This window comes from Athene noctua, chromosome 30 (assembly GCF_965140245.1).
Source record: "Athene noctua chromosome 30, bAthNoc1.hap1.1, whole genome shotgun sequence".
Lineage (NCBI taxonomy): Eukaryota > Metazoa > Chordata > Aves > Strigiformes > Strigidae > Athene > Athene noctua.
Genome location: NC_134066.1, coordinates 1381099 through 1393963, shown reverse-complemented (window position 1 = coordinate 1393963; position 12865 = coordinate 1381099). Strand labels below are relative to the sequence as shown.

The window sequence follows — 12865 nt, the reverse complement described above, 5'->3', positions numbered from 1 at the left end:
GAGTAATGGGGGGGCAATAGGAGGAAATGGGGGGCAATAGGGACAGGAGGGGCAACAGGGGAGGGGGGCAAAGGAAGTGGTAATGAGTAGGAGGGCAAAGGGGGTAATGGATGGCGGGGGGGTTATTGGGGGCCAGTCGCAGGAGGATGGGGGTGGGAGGGGGAATTTGGGCAGGAGGGGGAAACTGGGGGGCAAGAGGAGGGAATGGGGGGGCGATAGGGATGGGGGGACAGTAAGGGAGGGGACAAGGGGGGTAATAAGGGGCAGGAAGGGGGTAATGGAGGGCAGGGGGGCAGTAAGAGGGGGGAGGAGACGATAGGGGCAACAAGGGGCAGGAGGGGCAATAGGGGTGGGGGGAGGTTGAGGGGCAAAGGGGCAGCTCCCCCCACCCCCCCCCAACGGCGCAAAGGAGATGTGGACACAGGGGGGTGTCCCAGGGCTTTATTGGGGGGCAGTGGGGGCACCCCAGCACCCCCCAGCACCCAGGGCCCACCACTGGGACCACGGGGTGAGGGGAGATGGGGGCACCCCATGGGCATGGGGACACGGGTAGACACAGGTGGTCACGGGTGGACACGGGTAGTCACGGATGGTCATGGATGGACACGGGTAGTCATGGGTGGTCATGGGTTGACATGGGTAGTCATGGGTGGACACGGGTGGTCATGGGTGGTTATGGATGGACACAGGTAGTCATGGGTGGTCATGGGTGGACATGGGTAGTCATGGGTGGTCATGGGTTGACATGGGTAGTCATGAGTGGTCATGGATGGACACAGGTAGTCATGGGTGGTCATGGGTGGACATGGGTAGTCATGGGTGGACACGGGTGGTCATGGGTGGTCATGGGTGGTCATGGATGGACATGGGTAGTCATGGGTGGTCATGGATGGACACAGGTAGTCACAGGTGGACACGGGTGGTCATGGATGAACATGGGTTGTCACAGATGGGTACAGGTGGTCATGGATAGACATGCATAGTCACGGGTGGTCACGGGTGGTCACAGATGAACAAGGGTGGTCATGGGTGGACACGGATGGTCATGGGTGGTCATGGATGAACACGGGTGGTCGTAGGTGGACACGGCACATCACAGGCAGACACGGGTGGTCACAGGTGGTCCTGGCTGGTCCCGCATGGTCATGGGTGAACATGGGAGGTCCAAGGTGGACACGGGTGGTCGTGGCTTCACACGGGTGGACACGGGTGGTCATGGGCACACAGTTGGCCACGGGAAGACACGGGTGGTCTCAGCACCCAGGAGGACACGGGTGGTCACGGGAGAACACAGGAGAACACGGGAGACCGTGGGTGGTCCCGGGAGGGCACAGGAGAACACGGGTGGTCACACGTGGTCACGCGTGGTCGTGGCAGCAGACGGGCGCCGGGCGGTGGCCTCAGTCGGAGTCGCTGCTGGAGGAGGAGGAGGAGGAGGAGGAGGAAGAGCGCTGCAGGGGGACAGGACAGTTATGAGCACCCGGGGGGGGCTGGAGGTGACCCCCACATGTGCCCCCCGTCCCCCGTCCCCCCCCCCTCACCTTGTGCCTCTTCTGAGCCTTCTTCATCCTCTTCTTCATCTTCTTCGCCGCCTTCTTGTCCAGCCCGGGGGGGTACAGGGGGGGCACCCCGGGGTGGGGGGGCTGCAGGGGGGGGCACCCCGGGGGTCCCATTGGGCACAGGGGGGGCCCTGAGGGGGCCAGGGGAGCCCCTGGGGGGTATGAGGGGGGCCCAGGGGGGTACGGGGGCTGCCCGGGCCCCCCCAGTGGGTTTGGGGGTACCCCGGGGGGAGGGTACGTGGGCTGGGGGGGGTACGCGGGGTTGGGGGGCGGGGGCTGGGGGGGGTACGTGGGGTTTGGGGGGTACACGGGGTTGGGGGGCTGTGGCTGCCCTGGGAGGGAGGGGGGAGAAAGAGAAAATTGAGGGGGGGACACCTCGACGCCCTCACTGCCCCAGGGGAGCAGGAGTGGGGGTCAGGGCAGCCCCCCCATACTTTGGGGGTGTCCCTGTGTCCCCCCCCCCCATTACCTGCACCAGGGCCCCACATGGTGGGTGACAGCTCTGGGACCTGGGGGGGCGGGGGGCAAAGGGGATGAGCAGGGGCCCCCCAACACCCCAGGAGGGGTCCCTGGGGAATCTGCACTACTGGGGTACCCCCCCCCGGGGCTGGGGGGGGGGGGCAGGGGTCATTGGGGATCAGGGCTTGAAGGGTTGGGGGGTCAGGGGGGGTCGCAGGGGGGAATTGAGGGGTGTAGGGGGAGTGCAGGGAGGATTTGGGGGTGCAAGGGGGGATTTGGGGGTGCACGGGGGGGGTCCGGGGGTCCAGATGCGATCTGGGGGGTTCAGGGGTGATTTGGGGGTGCACAGGGCGGGGTTCGGGGGTCCAGAGGCGATCTGGGGGCTTCAGGGGTGATTTGGGGGTGCACGGGAGGGGTCTGGGGGTCCAGATGCGATCTGGGGGGTTCAGGGATGATTTGGGGGTGCACAGGGCGGGGTTTGGGGGTCCAGATGTGATCTGGGGGGTTCGGGGGTGATTTGGGGGTGCACAGGGCGGGGTTTGGGGGTCCAGATGTGATCTGGGGGGTTCGGGGGTGATTTGGGGGTGCACGGGGGGGGGTCCGGGGGTGCAGAGGGATCTGGGGGCACACAGGGGATGCAGGAGGGATCTGGGGGGTTCAGCGGTGATTTGGGGGTGCAGAGGGGGTGCAGGGAGGATTTGGAGCTGCAAGGGGGGATTTGGGGGTGCACAGGGCGGTTCTGGGGGTGCAGGAGGGATCTGGGGGGTTCAGCGGTGATTTGGGGGTGCAGAAGGGGGTTGGGGGGGTGCAGGGAGGGTTTGGGGGTGCAAGGAGAGTTCTGGAGGTGCACAGGGGGGTTCTGGGGGTACATAGGGGGTGCAGGAGGGATCTGGGGTGGTCAGGATTGATTTGGGGGTGCACAGGGGGGTTCCGGAGGCGCAGAGGGGATCTGGGGGGGTTCAGGAGTGATTTCGGGGTGCAGGGAGGATTTGGGGCTGCAAGGGGGGATTTGGGGGTACACAGGGCGGGTATGGGGGTGCACAGGGGGTGCAGGAGGGACCTGGGGTGGTCAGAGGTGATTTGGGGGTGCACGAGGGGTTCGGGGGGGTTCAGAGGTGATTTGGGGGTGCACGGGGGGGGTTCGGGGGGGGGTTAGGGGGTGCGCAGGGAGGTTCCGGGGGTGCAGGAGAGACCTGAGGGGTTCCGGGGTGATTTGGGGGGGCACAAGGAGGATTTTGGGGTGCAGAGGGGGGCTGGGGGGTGCATAGGGGCTGTAGGGAGGATTTGGGGGTACGGGGAGGGGGGGGGGGGGTCCGCTCCCACCTGCCGCCTCCGCTCCGGCCGCGGCCCCGCCCGGTAGGAAACGGGGGAAGGGCCGGACTCCTGGGTCCTCCCCGGGGCGGGGGGGGGCGGGGGGGGGGCGGGACTCCCGTGTCGCTCACGGAGGGGGGGGGCGGGGTGTGGATTGAACCAGGACACCCGTGTCCGTCGCGCCCCCCCCCCCCCCCCCCCCCATTTCCGTGCCTCAGTTTCCCTCGCACCCACCTCTGGGTCAGCCGCGGGGGGGGCGGCGCGGGGATCGGGCCCCCCCGGCGGGAGGGCGGGAGGTTGGCGGAGGAGCGGGGGGGGGGGCAGAGCCCCGGGAAGGGGCGGGGGGGGGGCAGCGGCCAGACGCTGCAGCCGCTGGAGCGCCCGCTCGGCCGAGAGCCGCGCCTCGGGGTCGGGGTCCCAGCAATCCTCCAGCAGCTCCGGCAGAGCCCCCCCGGACTGCGGGAACCCCCCCGCGGGCTCAGTGGGGACCCCCCCTTTCCCCTTCACCCCCCCCCCCAGCCGGGAGAACCCCTAGAAGGGACCTCCTGGATAGGGGGGGGGGGCCCAGGTGTGGTGACACCCCCCAAGCGAGGGACCCCACCAGGCAAGGACACACACAGCCCCCCCCCCCCGCCGGGCAGGGGGACCCCAGGGCACCCCAGAACACTCCAGGGCACCCCCAAACATGCCTGGACACCCCCAAACCCCCCTGGGTGCCTGGGCAGGGACCCCCCCTCCCCACCCCGGGGCATGGGCACCCCAAGACACCCCTAAACAACCCGGGGCACCTGCACAGGGACCCCCCCTCCCCACCCCAGGAATGGGCACCCCAGGGCACCCCCAAACACCCCTGGACACCCCCAAACCCCCCAGGGACCCTCCGGGCATAGACCCCCTTTGGGTCACCCCTACCCATGAGCACCCCCAAACACCCCAGGGCACCCCCAGACACCCCTGGACACCCCCAAACACCCCTGGACACCCCCAAACCCCCCAGGGACCCTCCGGGCATAGACCCCCTTTGGGTCACCCCTACCCATGGGCACCCCCAAACACCCCAGGGCACCCCCAGACACCCCAGGGCACCCCCAAACTCCCCAGGAACCCTCTGGGCATAGACCCCCTTTGGGTCACCCCTACCCATGGGCACCCCCAAACACCCCAGGGCACCCCCAGACACCCCTGGACACCCCCAAACACCCCTGGACACCCCCAAACCCCCCAGGGACCCTCCGGGCATAGACCCCCTTGGGTTACCCCTACCCATGGGCACCCTCAGCATCCCGGGGCACCCTTGGGGCCCCCAGGCATGACCCCCCACCCCTTCCTCCCCCCTCCCCGCTCCCCCCGCCGCCTCGTGGGTGCCCGGGTGCTGACCTGGGGGGCGCGGTGCCAGGCGGGGGGGATGAGCGGCCGCCGCCGTTCCTCCACGGCCAAACGCCGGAGCTGGGCACCCGTGGGGCTGGCACCCAGCTCGGCCTCGTAGGCCAGCTGAAACGCGGGGACGGGCGCTCCTACGGGGCAGGGAGGGTGGTGGGGGGGGGTCGCAAGGGAGCTGGGAGGGTGAGAGTGGGGTGCGGGGGGGCACCCATGGGTGCTCACCGGGGCTGAGGGCCTGGCAGCGCGAGAGGATCTCCCAGAGGAGCAGGGCCAGGGCGTAGACGTCGGCCTGCAGCAGCGCCCGGCCCCAGGCCCGCAGGTCCAGGCTCTCGTCCAGGATCTCGGGCGCCAGGTACCGCTGGGTGCCCGCCTGCGCCCACCCGCAGCGCTCGCACGGCCCGGGGCACCCCGGGGGGGTGTGGGGGGGGCGCAGGGGCACCAGGGTTGTGCACGTGTGTTCACCGGGGGGGGGGGGGGGGGGGGCGAGCGCGCGAGGGTCGTTCTTGCACCGACAGCGGCATGCGAGGGGCCTGTGCCCACACTGTGCCCATGTCTGTGCCCATCCCTGTCCTGACTCTGTCCCCACACTGTCACCACACTGTCCCCATCTCTGTCCTGACCCTGTCCCTGTCCCCATCCTGTCCCCATCTTGTCCCTGTCCCCATCTCTGTCCCCATGTCTGTCCTCACCCTGTCCCCACACTGTCCCCATCTCTGTCCTGACCCTGTGCCTGTCCCTGTCCCCATCCTGTCCCCATCTATCCCCATCTCCATCCCCGTCTCTGTCCCCATCCCTGTCCCATCCTGTCCCTGTCCCCATCCCCGTCCCCAGCACCTTGCGGATGGCCACGCTGTGCCGGGCGCTGGTCCCGGCCTGGGCGCGCGGTGGCAGCGCCAGCGCCAGCCCGAAGTCCCCGATGGCGCAGGTCCCGTCCTCCCGCACCAGCACGTTCTGGCTGCTCAGGTCCCGGTGCACCACGCTGGGCTTGTACAGGCCTTGGGGCGGGCGGGGGGGGACACAGGGGCCGGGGTCACGGGAAGGGGGTGACACCCCCGCTGAGAGCGGGCGAGCTCGCGGCAGGAGTGGCCGCACTCACCGTCGCGCCAGAGCTCCTGGTGCAGGAAGGCCAGGCCGCGGGCCAGGGAGAGCGCCAGGCGCACGCTGCCGGCCCACGTCCCCACGTGCTGGCCCAGGAAGTGCCGCAGGGAGCCCTGGGGACACGCGTGGGGACACGCACACACGTGGGGACACGCGTGGGGACACGCACACACGTGGGATCACCCACACACACGGGGTCACACACATGGGAACACACACACGTGGGATCACACACACACACACGGGGTCACACACATGGGAACACACACATGTGGGATCACACACATATGGGGTCACACACATGGGACACACACACGTAGGGACACGCGTGGGGACACACACACACACGTGGAATCACCCACACACACGGGGTCATACACATGGGACACACACACGTGGGATCACACACACATGGGGTCACACACATGGGACACACACACGTGGGACACACGTGGGGACACACACACACGTGGGATCACACACATGGGGTCACACACATGGGACACACACACGTGGGGACACGCGTGGGGACACACATATGTGGGATCACACACACATGTGGGGTCACACGTGGGGTCACACACACATGTGGGATCACCCACACACACAGGGTCACACACATGGGAACACACACACATGGGATCACACACACGTGGGGACACGCGTGGGGACACACACACACACATGGGATCACCCACACACACGGGGTCACACACATGGAAACACACACACGTGGGATCACCCACACACGTGGGGTCACACACACATGTGGAGACACACGTGGGGTCACACACACATATGGGATCACCCACACACATGGGGACACATGTGGGGTCACATGCGTGAGGACACACACACATGTGGGATCACACACACACGGGGTCACACACATGGGACACACACACGTGGGGACACACGTGGGGTCACACACACACATGTGGGATCACCCACACACGTGGGGACACATGTGGGGACATACATGGGATCACCCACGCACATGGGGTCACAGACACGGGGACACAGCTGTGGGGACAGCAGCCCTTGCACACCCCATGCACACCCTGAGCGGCCCTTGCACACCCATGTGCACCCTGAACAGCCCTTGCACACCCTGAGCGGCCCTTGCACACCCATGCGCACACCCAGCCGCCTTTGCACACCCCATGCACACCGTGAACAGCCCTTGCACACCCCATGCACACCCCGAGCGGCCCTTGCACACCCTTGGTGGCCCTTGCACACCCATGCGCACACCCGGCAGCCTTTGCACACCCCATGCACACCCCGAGCAGCCCTTGCACGCCCCGAGCGGCCCTTGCACACCCTGAGCGGCCCTTGCACACCCATGCGCACACCCAGCAGCCCTTGCACCCCCATGTGCACACCCAGCAGCCTTTGCACACCCCATAAACACCCCGAACAGCCCTTGCACACCCATGTGCACCCTGAACAGCCCTCGCACCCCCTGAGTGGCCCTTGCACCCCCATGTGCACACCCAGCAGCGCTTGCACACCCATGCGTACGCTCAGCAGACTTTGCACACCCCACGCACACCCCGAGCGGCCCTTGCGCACCCACGTGCACCCCCAGCAGCCCTCACCCACCCCCCCCCCAGCACCCCGTACACACCCGTGCCCACCCCCTGCAGCATCCCTCGGGCACCCACCAGCCCCCCCAGCACCCTGCGCCCCCCACTCACGGCGGGGTAGAGCTGCAGGACCAGGAGCCCCCCGCGGGCCCGGGGCCCGCCGCCCCCCGTGCCCAGTAGCCGCGCCACGTTGTCGTGCTCCATCAGCGGTAGCCCGTGCACGGCCCGCTCGGCCGCGAAGCGCCCGGCCGCCCCGGCCACGAAGGCCTTGATGGCCACCGGCCGCTGCTGCAGGGTGCCCCGCCACACCGCCGAGAAGCGCCCCGTCTGCAGCACCTGCCGGCACCCGCAGCACCCATGGGTGCCCCGAGCGACAGCCCGGGCGGCCCCTGGGGTCTCTGCTGGGGTTGGGTGAGCGCAGGCCCAGGGACCCCCAGCACCCATGGGTGTCCCCGGTCACAGGAGCACCCGCACCCAGGGACCCCCAGCACCCATGGGTGTCCCCGGTCACAGGAACACCCGCACCCAGGGACCCCCGGCACCCATGGGTGTCCCCGGTCACAGGAACACCCGCACCCAGGGACCCCCAGCACCCATGGGTGTCCCCGGCCACAGGAACACCCGCACCCAGGGACCCCCAGCACCCATGGGTGTCCCCGGTCACAGGAACACCCGCACCCAGGGACCCCCAGCACCCATGGGTGTCCCCGGTCACAGGAACACCCGCACCCAAGGACCCCCGGCACCCATGGGTGTCCCCGGTCACAGGAGCACCCGCACCCAGGGACCCCCAGCACCCATGGGTGTGCCCGGCCACAGGAACACCCGCACCCAGGGACCCCCAGCACCCATGGGTGTCCCCGGCCACAGGAACACCCGCACCCAGGGACCCCCAGCACCCATGGGTGTCCCCGGTCACAGGAACACCCGCACCCAGGGACCCCCAGCACCCATGGGTGTCCCCGGTCACAGGAACACCCGCACCCAGGGACCCCCAGCACCCATGGGTGTCCCCGGTCACAGGAACACCCGCACCCAGGGACCCCCAGCACCCATGGGTGTCCCCGGCCACAGGAACACCCGCACCCAGGGACCCCCAGCACCCATGGGTGTCCCCGGCCACAGGAACACCCGCACCCAGGGACCCCCAGCACCCATGGGTGTCCCCGGTCACAGGAACACCCGCACCCAGGGACCCCCAGCACCCATGGGTGTCCCCGGCCACAGGAACACCCGCACCCAGGGACCCCCAGCACCCATGGGTGTCCCCGGTCACAGGAGCACCCGCACCCAGGGACCCCCAGCACCCATGGGTGTCCCCGGCCACAGGAGCACCCGCACCCAGGGACCCCCAGCACCCATGGGTGTCCCCGGTCACAGGAACACCCGCACCCAGGGACCCCCAGCACCCATGGGTGTCCCCGGCCACAGGAACACCCGCACCCAGGGACCCCCAGCACCCATGGGTGTCCCCGGCCACAGGAACACCCGCACCCAGGGACCCCCAGCACCCATGGGTGTCCCCGGTCACAGGAACACCCGCACCCAGGGACCCCCAGCACCCATGGGTGTCCCCGGCCACAGGAACACCCGCACCCAGGGACCCCCAGCACCCATGGGTGTCCCCGGTCACAGGAGCACCCGCACCCAGGGACCCCCAGCACCCATGGGTGTCCCCGGCCACAGGAACACCCGCACCCAGGGACCCCCAGCACCCATGGGTGTGCCCGGCCCCAGGAGCACCCGCACCCAGGGACCCCCAGCACCCATGGGTGTCCCCGGGCCCCAGGAGCACCCGCACCCAGGGACCCCCAGCACCCATGGGTGTCCCCGGCCACAGGAGCACCCGCACCCAGGGACCCCCAGCACCCATGGGTGTGCCCGGCCCCAGGAGCACCCGCACCCAGGGACCCCCAGCACCCATGGGTGTCCCCAGCCACAGGGTCCCACAGGCACCCCAAATCCAGTGGCCCCAGCCCTGGGCACCCACGGACACCCAACAGCTCTGGGCTTCCTTGTGCCCCCCCCCATGGGTGACCCCCAGTCCCCCCCATACGGGTCCCCCCAGGTGGGGGTTTCCCCACTCTTGCCGCCCCCCGGAACCTCCCATCGTGTCTCCCCAACATGGGTGTCCCCCCAGGCTCCCCCATGGGTGCCCTCCCACCCATGGGTGCACCCCCCCCCCCCGCCCCGTGGGTGCCCCCCACCTGCAGGAAGCGCAGCGCAGGCAGGTCCGTGCTGGGGGGCTCCGGGGGGACCCCGATATCCCGGCACTCCTGGGGTGGTCGCCCCGTGGGGGTCCTCACCCATCGCAGCCCTGGCAGGGGGGACACGTGGGACACAGGGACCCCCCCCCACCCCGCAGGGGACCCCCCCCCACCCAGGGAGCCCCCCAAAATCAGGGACACACGACCTGGGGACACCAGGGACCCCCCCGCCCTGGGGACAGAGGGGATGTGGCCCCCCGGGATCCCCCCACCTGGGGTCTCCTGCACCATGGGGACACCCCCCCCGGGTCCTTCTGCCCCCCCCCCCCAGGGCTCCCCAGGACACGGGGGACACCCCCCACCCCAGAGACAGTGACACGACACTTGGGGACCCCCCCACATCCTTTAGAGACCCGCACCCTGGGGACACCATGGAGGTGGCGTTTGGGGACACCCGGGGGACACGAGGCAGGGTGTGATGTCCGTCCGTCCCCCCCCCCCGTCCCCCCCACCGTGGCCCCCTCCCTACCGAAGCCGGCCAGGCAGGTGAGGAGGAGGAGGAGGAGGGCACTGCCCCCCCCCAGCCACAGGGTCCCCGCGGACCCCCCGGGGCCGGGCGCTGGGGACAGAGGCTGCGGTGACACGGGGCCCCCCACACCTACCAGGGACCCAGACGGCTGGGGTGGGGTGGCCCCCCCTTTTGGGGATCCTATGGGGACCAGCTCCCCGTGGGTCCCAGCCGCCCCCCCCCCGGGTTCCCCATCCCCCCTACAGGTCCCCTGTAGGTCCCCAGACACCCCCCCCCCCCCATCACTCCCCCGGTCCCCTGTGGGACCCACATCCCCTCTAGGTCCCCTAAGGGTCCCCCAGTCCCCCCATGTGCCCCCCCCATCCCCTATGGGTCCCCTATGTGTTCCATGGCCCCCCCCAGCCCCCCCAGGTCCTCTAAGGGTCCCCCAGTCCCCCCCATGGACCTCCCAGTCCCCCCATGGGCCCCAAGCCCCCCCCCAACATGGCTCTCCAACCCCCCCATGGGCCTCAGGGTCCCCCACGGAGTGTCGTGTGTCCCCCCCCCGCAGCCCTCCACGCATTCCCAGCACTCTCTGGCCTCCCAGTAGATCCCATCCAGGCCTCCCAGTGCCCCCCAGTGCCCCCCCCAGTACTGGGGCCGTGGTGGGGCCCCCCCAGCCCCAGGGCTGTCCCCGTCCCGCTGGCGTTGCCGTTGCAGAGGTGACCGTGACAGAGGCAGACGAGGACGGCGCCGCCGGGGGGGCCCGCGGGACTGGGGGTGCAGGTGGCAGAGGGGCAGGCGGCCCCCCCGCCCCCCCAGCAGCCTGGGGACACCACCCCGGTCACCAGAGCACCCCAGGGTGCTGGCTGGGGGACCCCAAGCACTGGGATGGGGCAGGAACCCAGGCTGGGGGATCCCCCCCCCCCCCCCCGCAATCCCTCCCCGGGACCCCCCCGCCTGGGACCCCCCCCGCAGCGCTGCTCCATCCCAGCGCTGCTGTAGCAGCTTCTCAAGGTCAAGGTCAAGCGCAGCAGCTGGGAAGGGATCCAGGTGTCTGGGCTTCCCCCCCCCCCCCCCGCCAAAACTGCCCCTAAAGGCAGGATCAAACCCCTGGATCCTCCCCAGATCCTTCTGCCCCCCCCTGATACCCCCCCCGGCAGGATCCTGCTCCAGCCCCTTCCCCCCCAATGCCCCCCCCACTCCCGATACCCCCCAGGGCAGGATCAGGCTCCTCCATCCTGCCCCCCCCTGCACCCCAAACCCTCCCAGGGCAGGATCAGGCTCCTCCATCCTGCCCCCCCCCTGCACCCCAAACCCCCCCAGGGCAGGATCAGGCTCCTCCATCCTGCCCCCCCCTGCACCCCAAACCCCCCCAGGGCAGGATCAGGCTCCTCCATCCTGCCCCCCCCTGCACCCCAACCCCCCCAGGGCAGGATCAGGCTCCTCCATCCTGCCCCCCCCTGCACCCCAAACCCCCCCAGGGCAGGATCAGGCTCCTCCATCCTGCCCCCCCCTGCACCCCAAACCCCCCCAGGGCAGGATCAGGCTCCTCCATCCTGCCCCCCCCTGCACCCCAAACCCCCCCAGGGCAGGATCAGGCTCCTCCATCCTGCCCCCCCTGCACCCCAAACCCCCCCAGGGCAGGATCAGGCTCCTCCATCCTGCCCCCCCCCCCGCACCCATCCTTCTCCAGCCTCTTCCTTGCCCCCCCCCCCGCACCCCGATACCCCCCAGGACAGCATCAGACCCCCCCCTGCCCCCCCCCATCAGGATACACCCCCAGATTGAGGGGGGGGTGTGTGTGTGTGTCTCACCCTGCACCAGCGCGTGGCTCTGGTTCCAGATGCCGATGCAGCACTGGCCGGGGGGGCAGCGGACGATACCCACCTTGGCCCCCCCCGTGCCCCCCAACCCACCCCGCACGCTGGGGTGCTTGTAGGAGACGCAGCTGAGGTTGTGGGGGCCTGGATGGAAGGGGGGGGACACACACACACACACACACAGAGCCAGGGAGAACACGGTGGTGATGGCTCAGAGCCGCGCGCCCCCCGCCCAAAAAAAAAAAAACAAACCAACAAAAAACCACCCAAACTGCCCCCCCAAGCTGCACCCTAGGGTGGGGGGGCCCCCAGCACCCACCTGGCAGCCCCGGTGCCAGCCCCATGGGTGCCTCCGGCGGCGCGGACGGAGCCGGCGGGACGCGTGCGGGGGCCGGTGGGAAGAAGAAAGTTGGGCCCTGAGCGGAGGAGGAGGAGGAGGAGGAGGAGGAAGGTGCTGCCCCCGCAGCAGGGAGGAGCGGGACCCCCCCCCTCGCCAACGCACGGTTGTTTCCTTCAAAATGAAGCTCCCGGCCTCAGTTTCCCCCGCCCCCCCCCCCCCCAATTTCACTTTGTCACAGCTTCACCCGCTGCCTCAGTTTCCCCACTTGAGGCTAAAGCCTCCCCCCCACCCCCCCCAAAACCAGGCTGTGCTCCCCCCATTTGACACCCCCCTCCCCTCCAATTTGACCCCCCGCAGATTTCCAGACAACGCCAGCGACTCGTGTTTATTACAAAATCGTCATTCCCCGTTTACAAAGGAGCCCCCCCCCCAAAAAAAAAAAAAAAAAAACCCCTAACAATTTTCATCTAAGTCTTTTTTTTTTTTTTTTGTACAAAAAAATAGCACTTTGGGAGGGAAAAAAAAAAAACAACGAAAAAACAAACAAACAAACAAAAAAAACCAACCCCCAAACAACCAGCCGGGAAAAAA

The 12865-nt window shown here is 69.0% G+C and overlaps 1 protein-coding gene across 1 annotated transcript; it reads right to left on the bottom strand.

Annotated features, from left to right (window-relative positions):
* Nucleotides 1-3543: 3543 nt before the first annotated feature.
* On the bottom strand, nucleotides 3544-12278 carry AMHR2 (anti-Mullerian hormone receptor type 2). The gene is made up of 12 exons (XM_074929420.1): nucleotides 12254-12278; nucleotides 11929-12078; nucleotides 10767-10937; nucleotides 10133-10222; nucleotides 9604-9713; nucleotides 7508-7732; nucleotides 5806-5920; nucleotides 5544-5704; nucleotides 4932-5079; nucleotides 4707-4843; nucleotides 3652-3785; nucleotides 3544-3565 (listed from the first exon to the last, which is right to left on the bottom strand). The coding sequence occupies exons 1-12, from the start codon at nucleotides 12276-12278 to the stop codon at nucleotides 3544-3546; spliced, it is 1488 nt and encodes a 495-aa protein (XP_074785521.1).
* Nucleotides 12279-12865: the final 587 nt, after the last annotated feature.

Excerpts from the sequence above, each read along its gene's own strand:
- AMHR2 (XM_074929420.1), bottom strand. The coding sequence starts at position 12,278 with ATGGGGCTGGCACCGGGGCTGCCAG. Across the intron at positions 12,079-12,253 it reads GCTGGCACCGGGGCTGCCAG|GCCCCCACAACCTCAGCTGC; the intron begins GTGGGTGCTGGG and ends CCTTCCATCCAG. Across the intron at positions 3,786-4,706 it reads CCTGGCACCGCGCCCCCCAG|TCCGGGGGGGCTCTGCCGGA; the intron begins GTCAGCACCCGG and ends GGGTTCCCGCAG.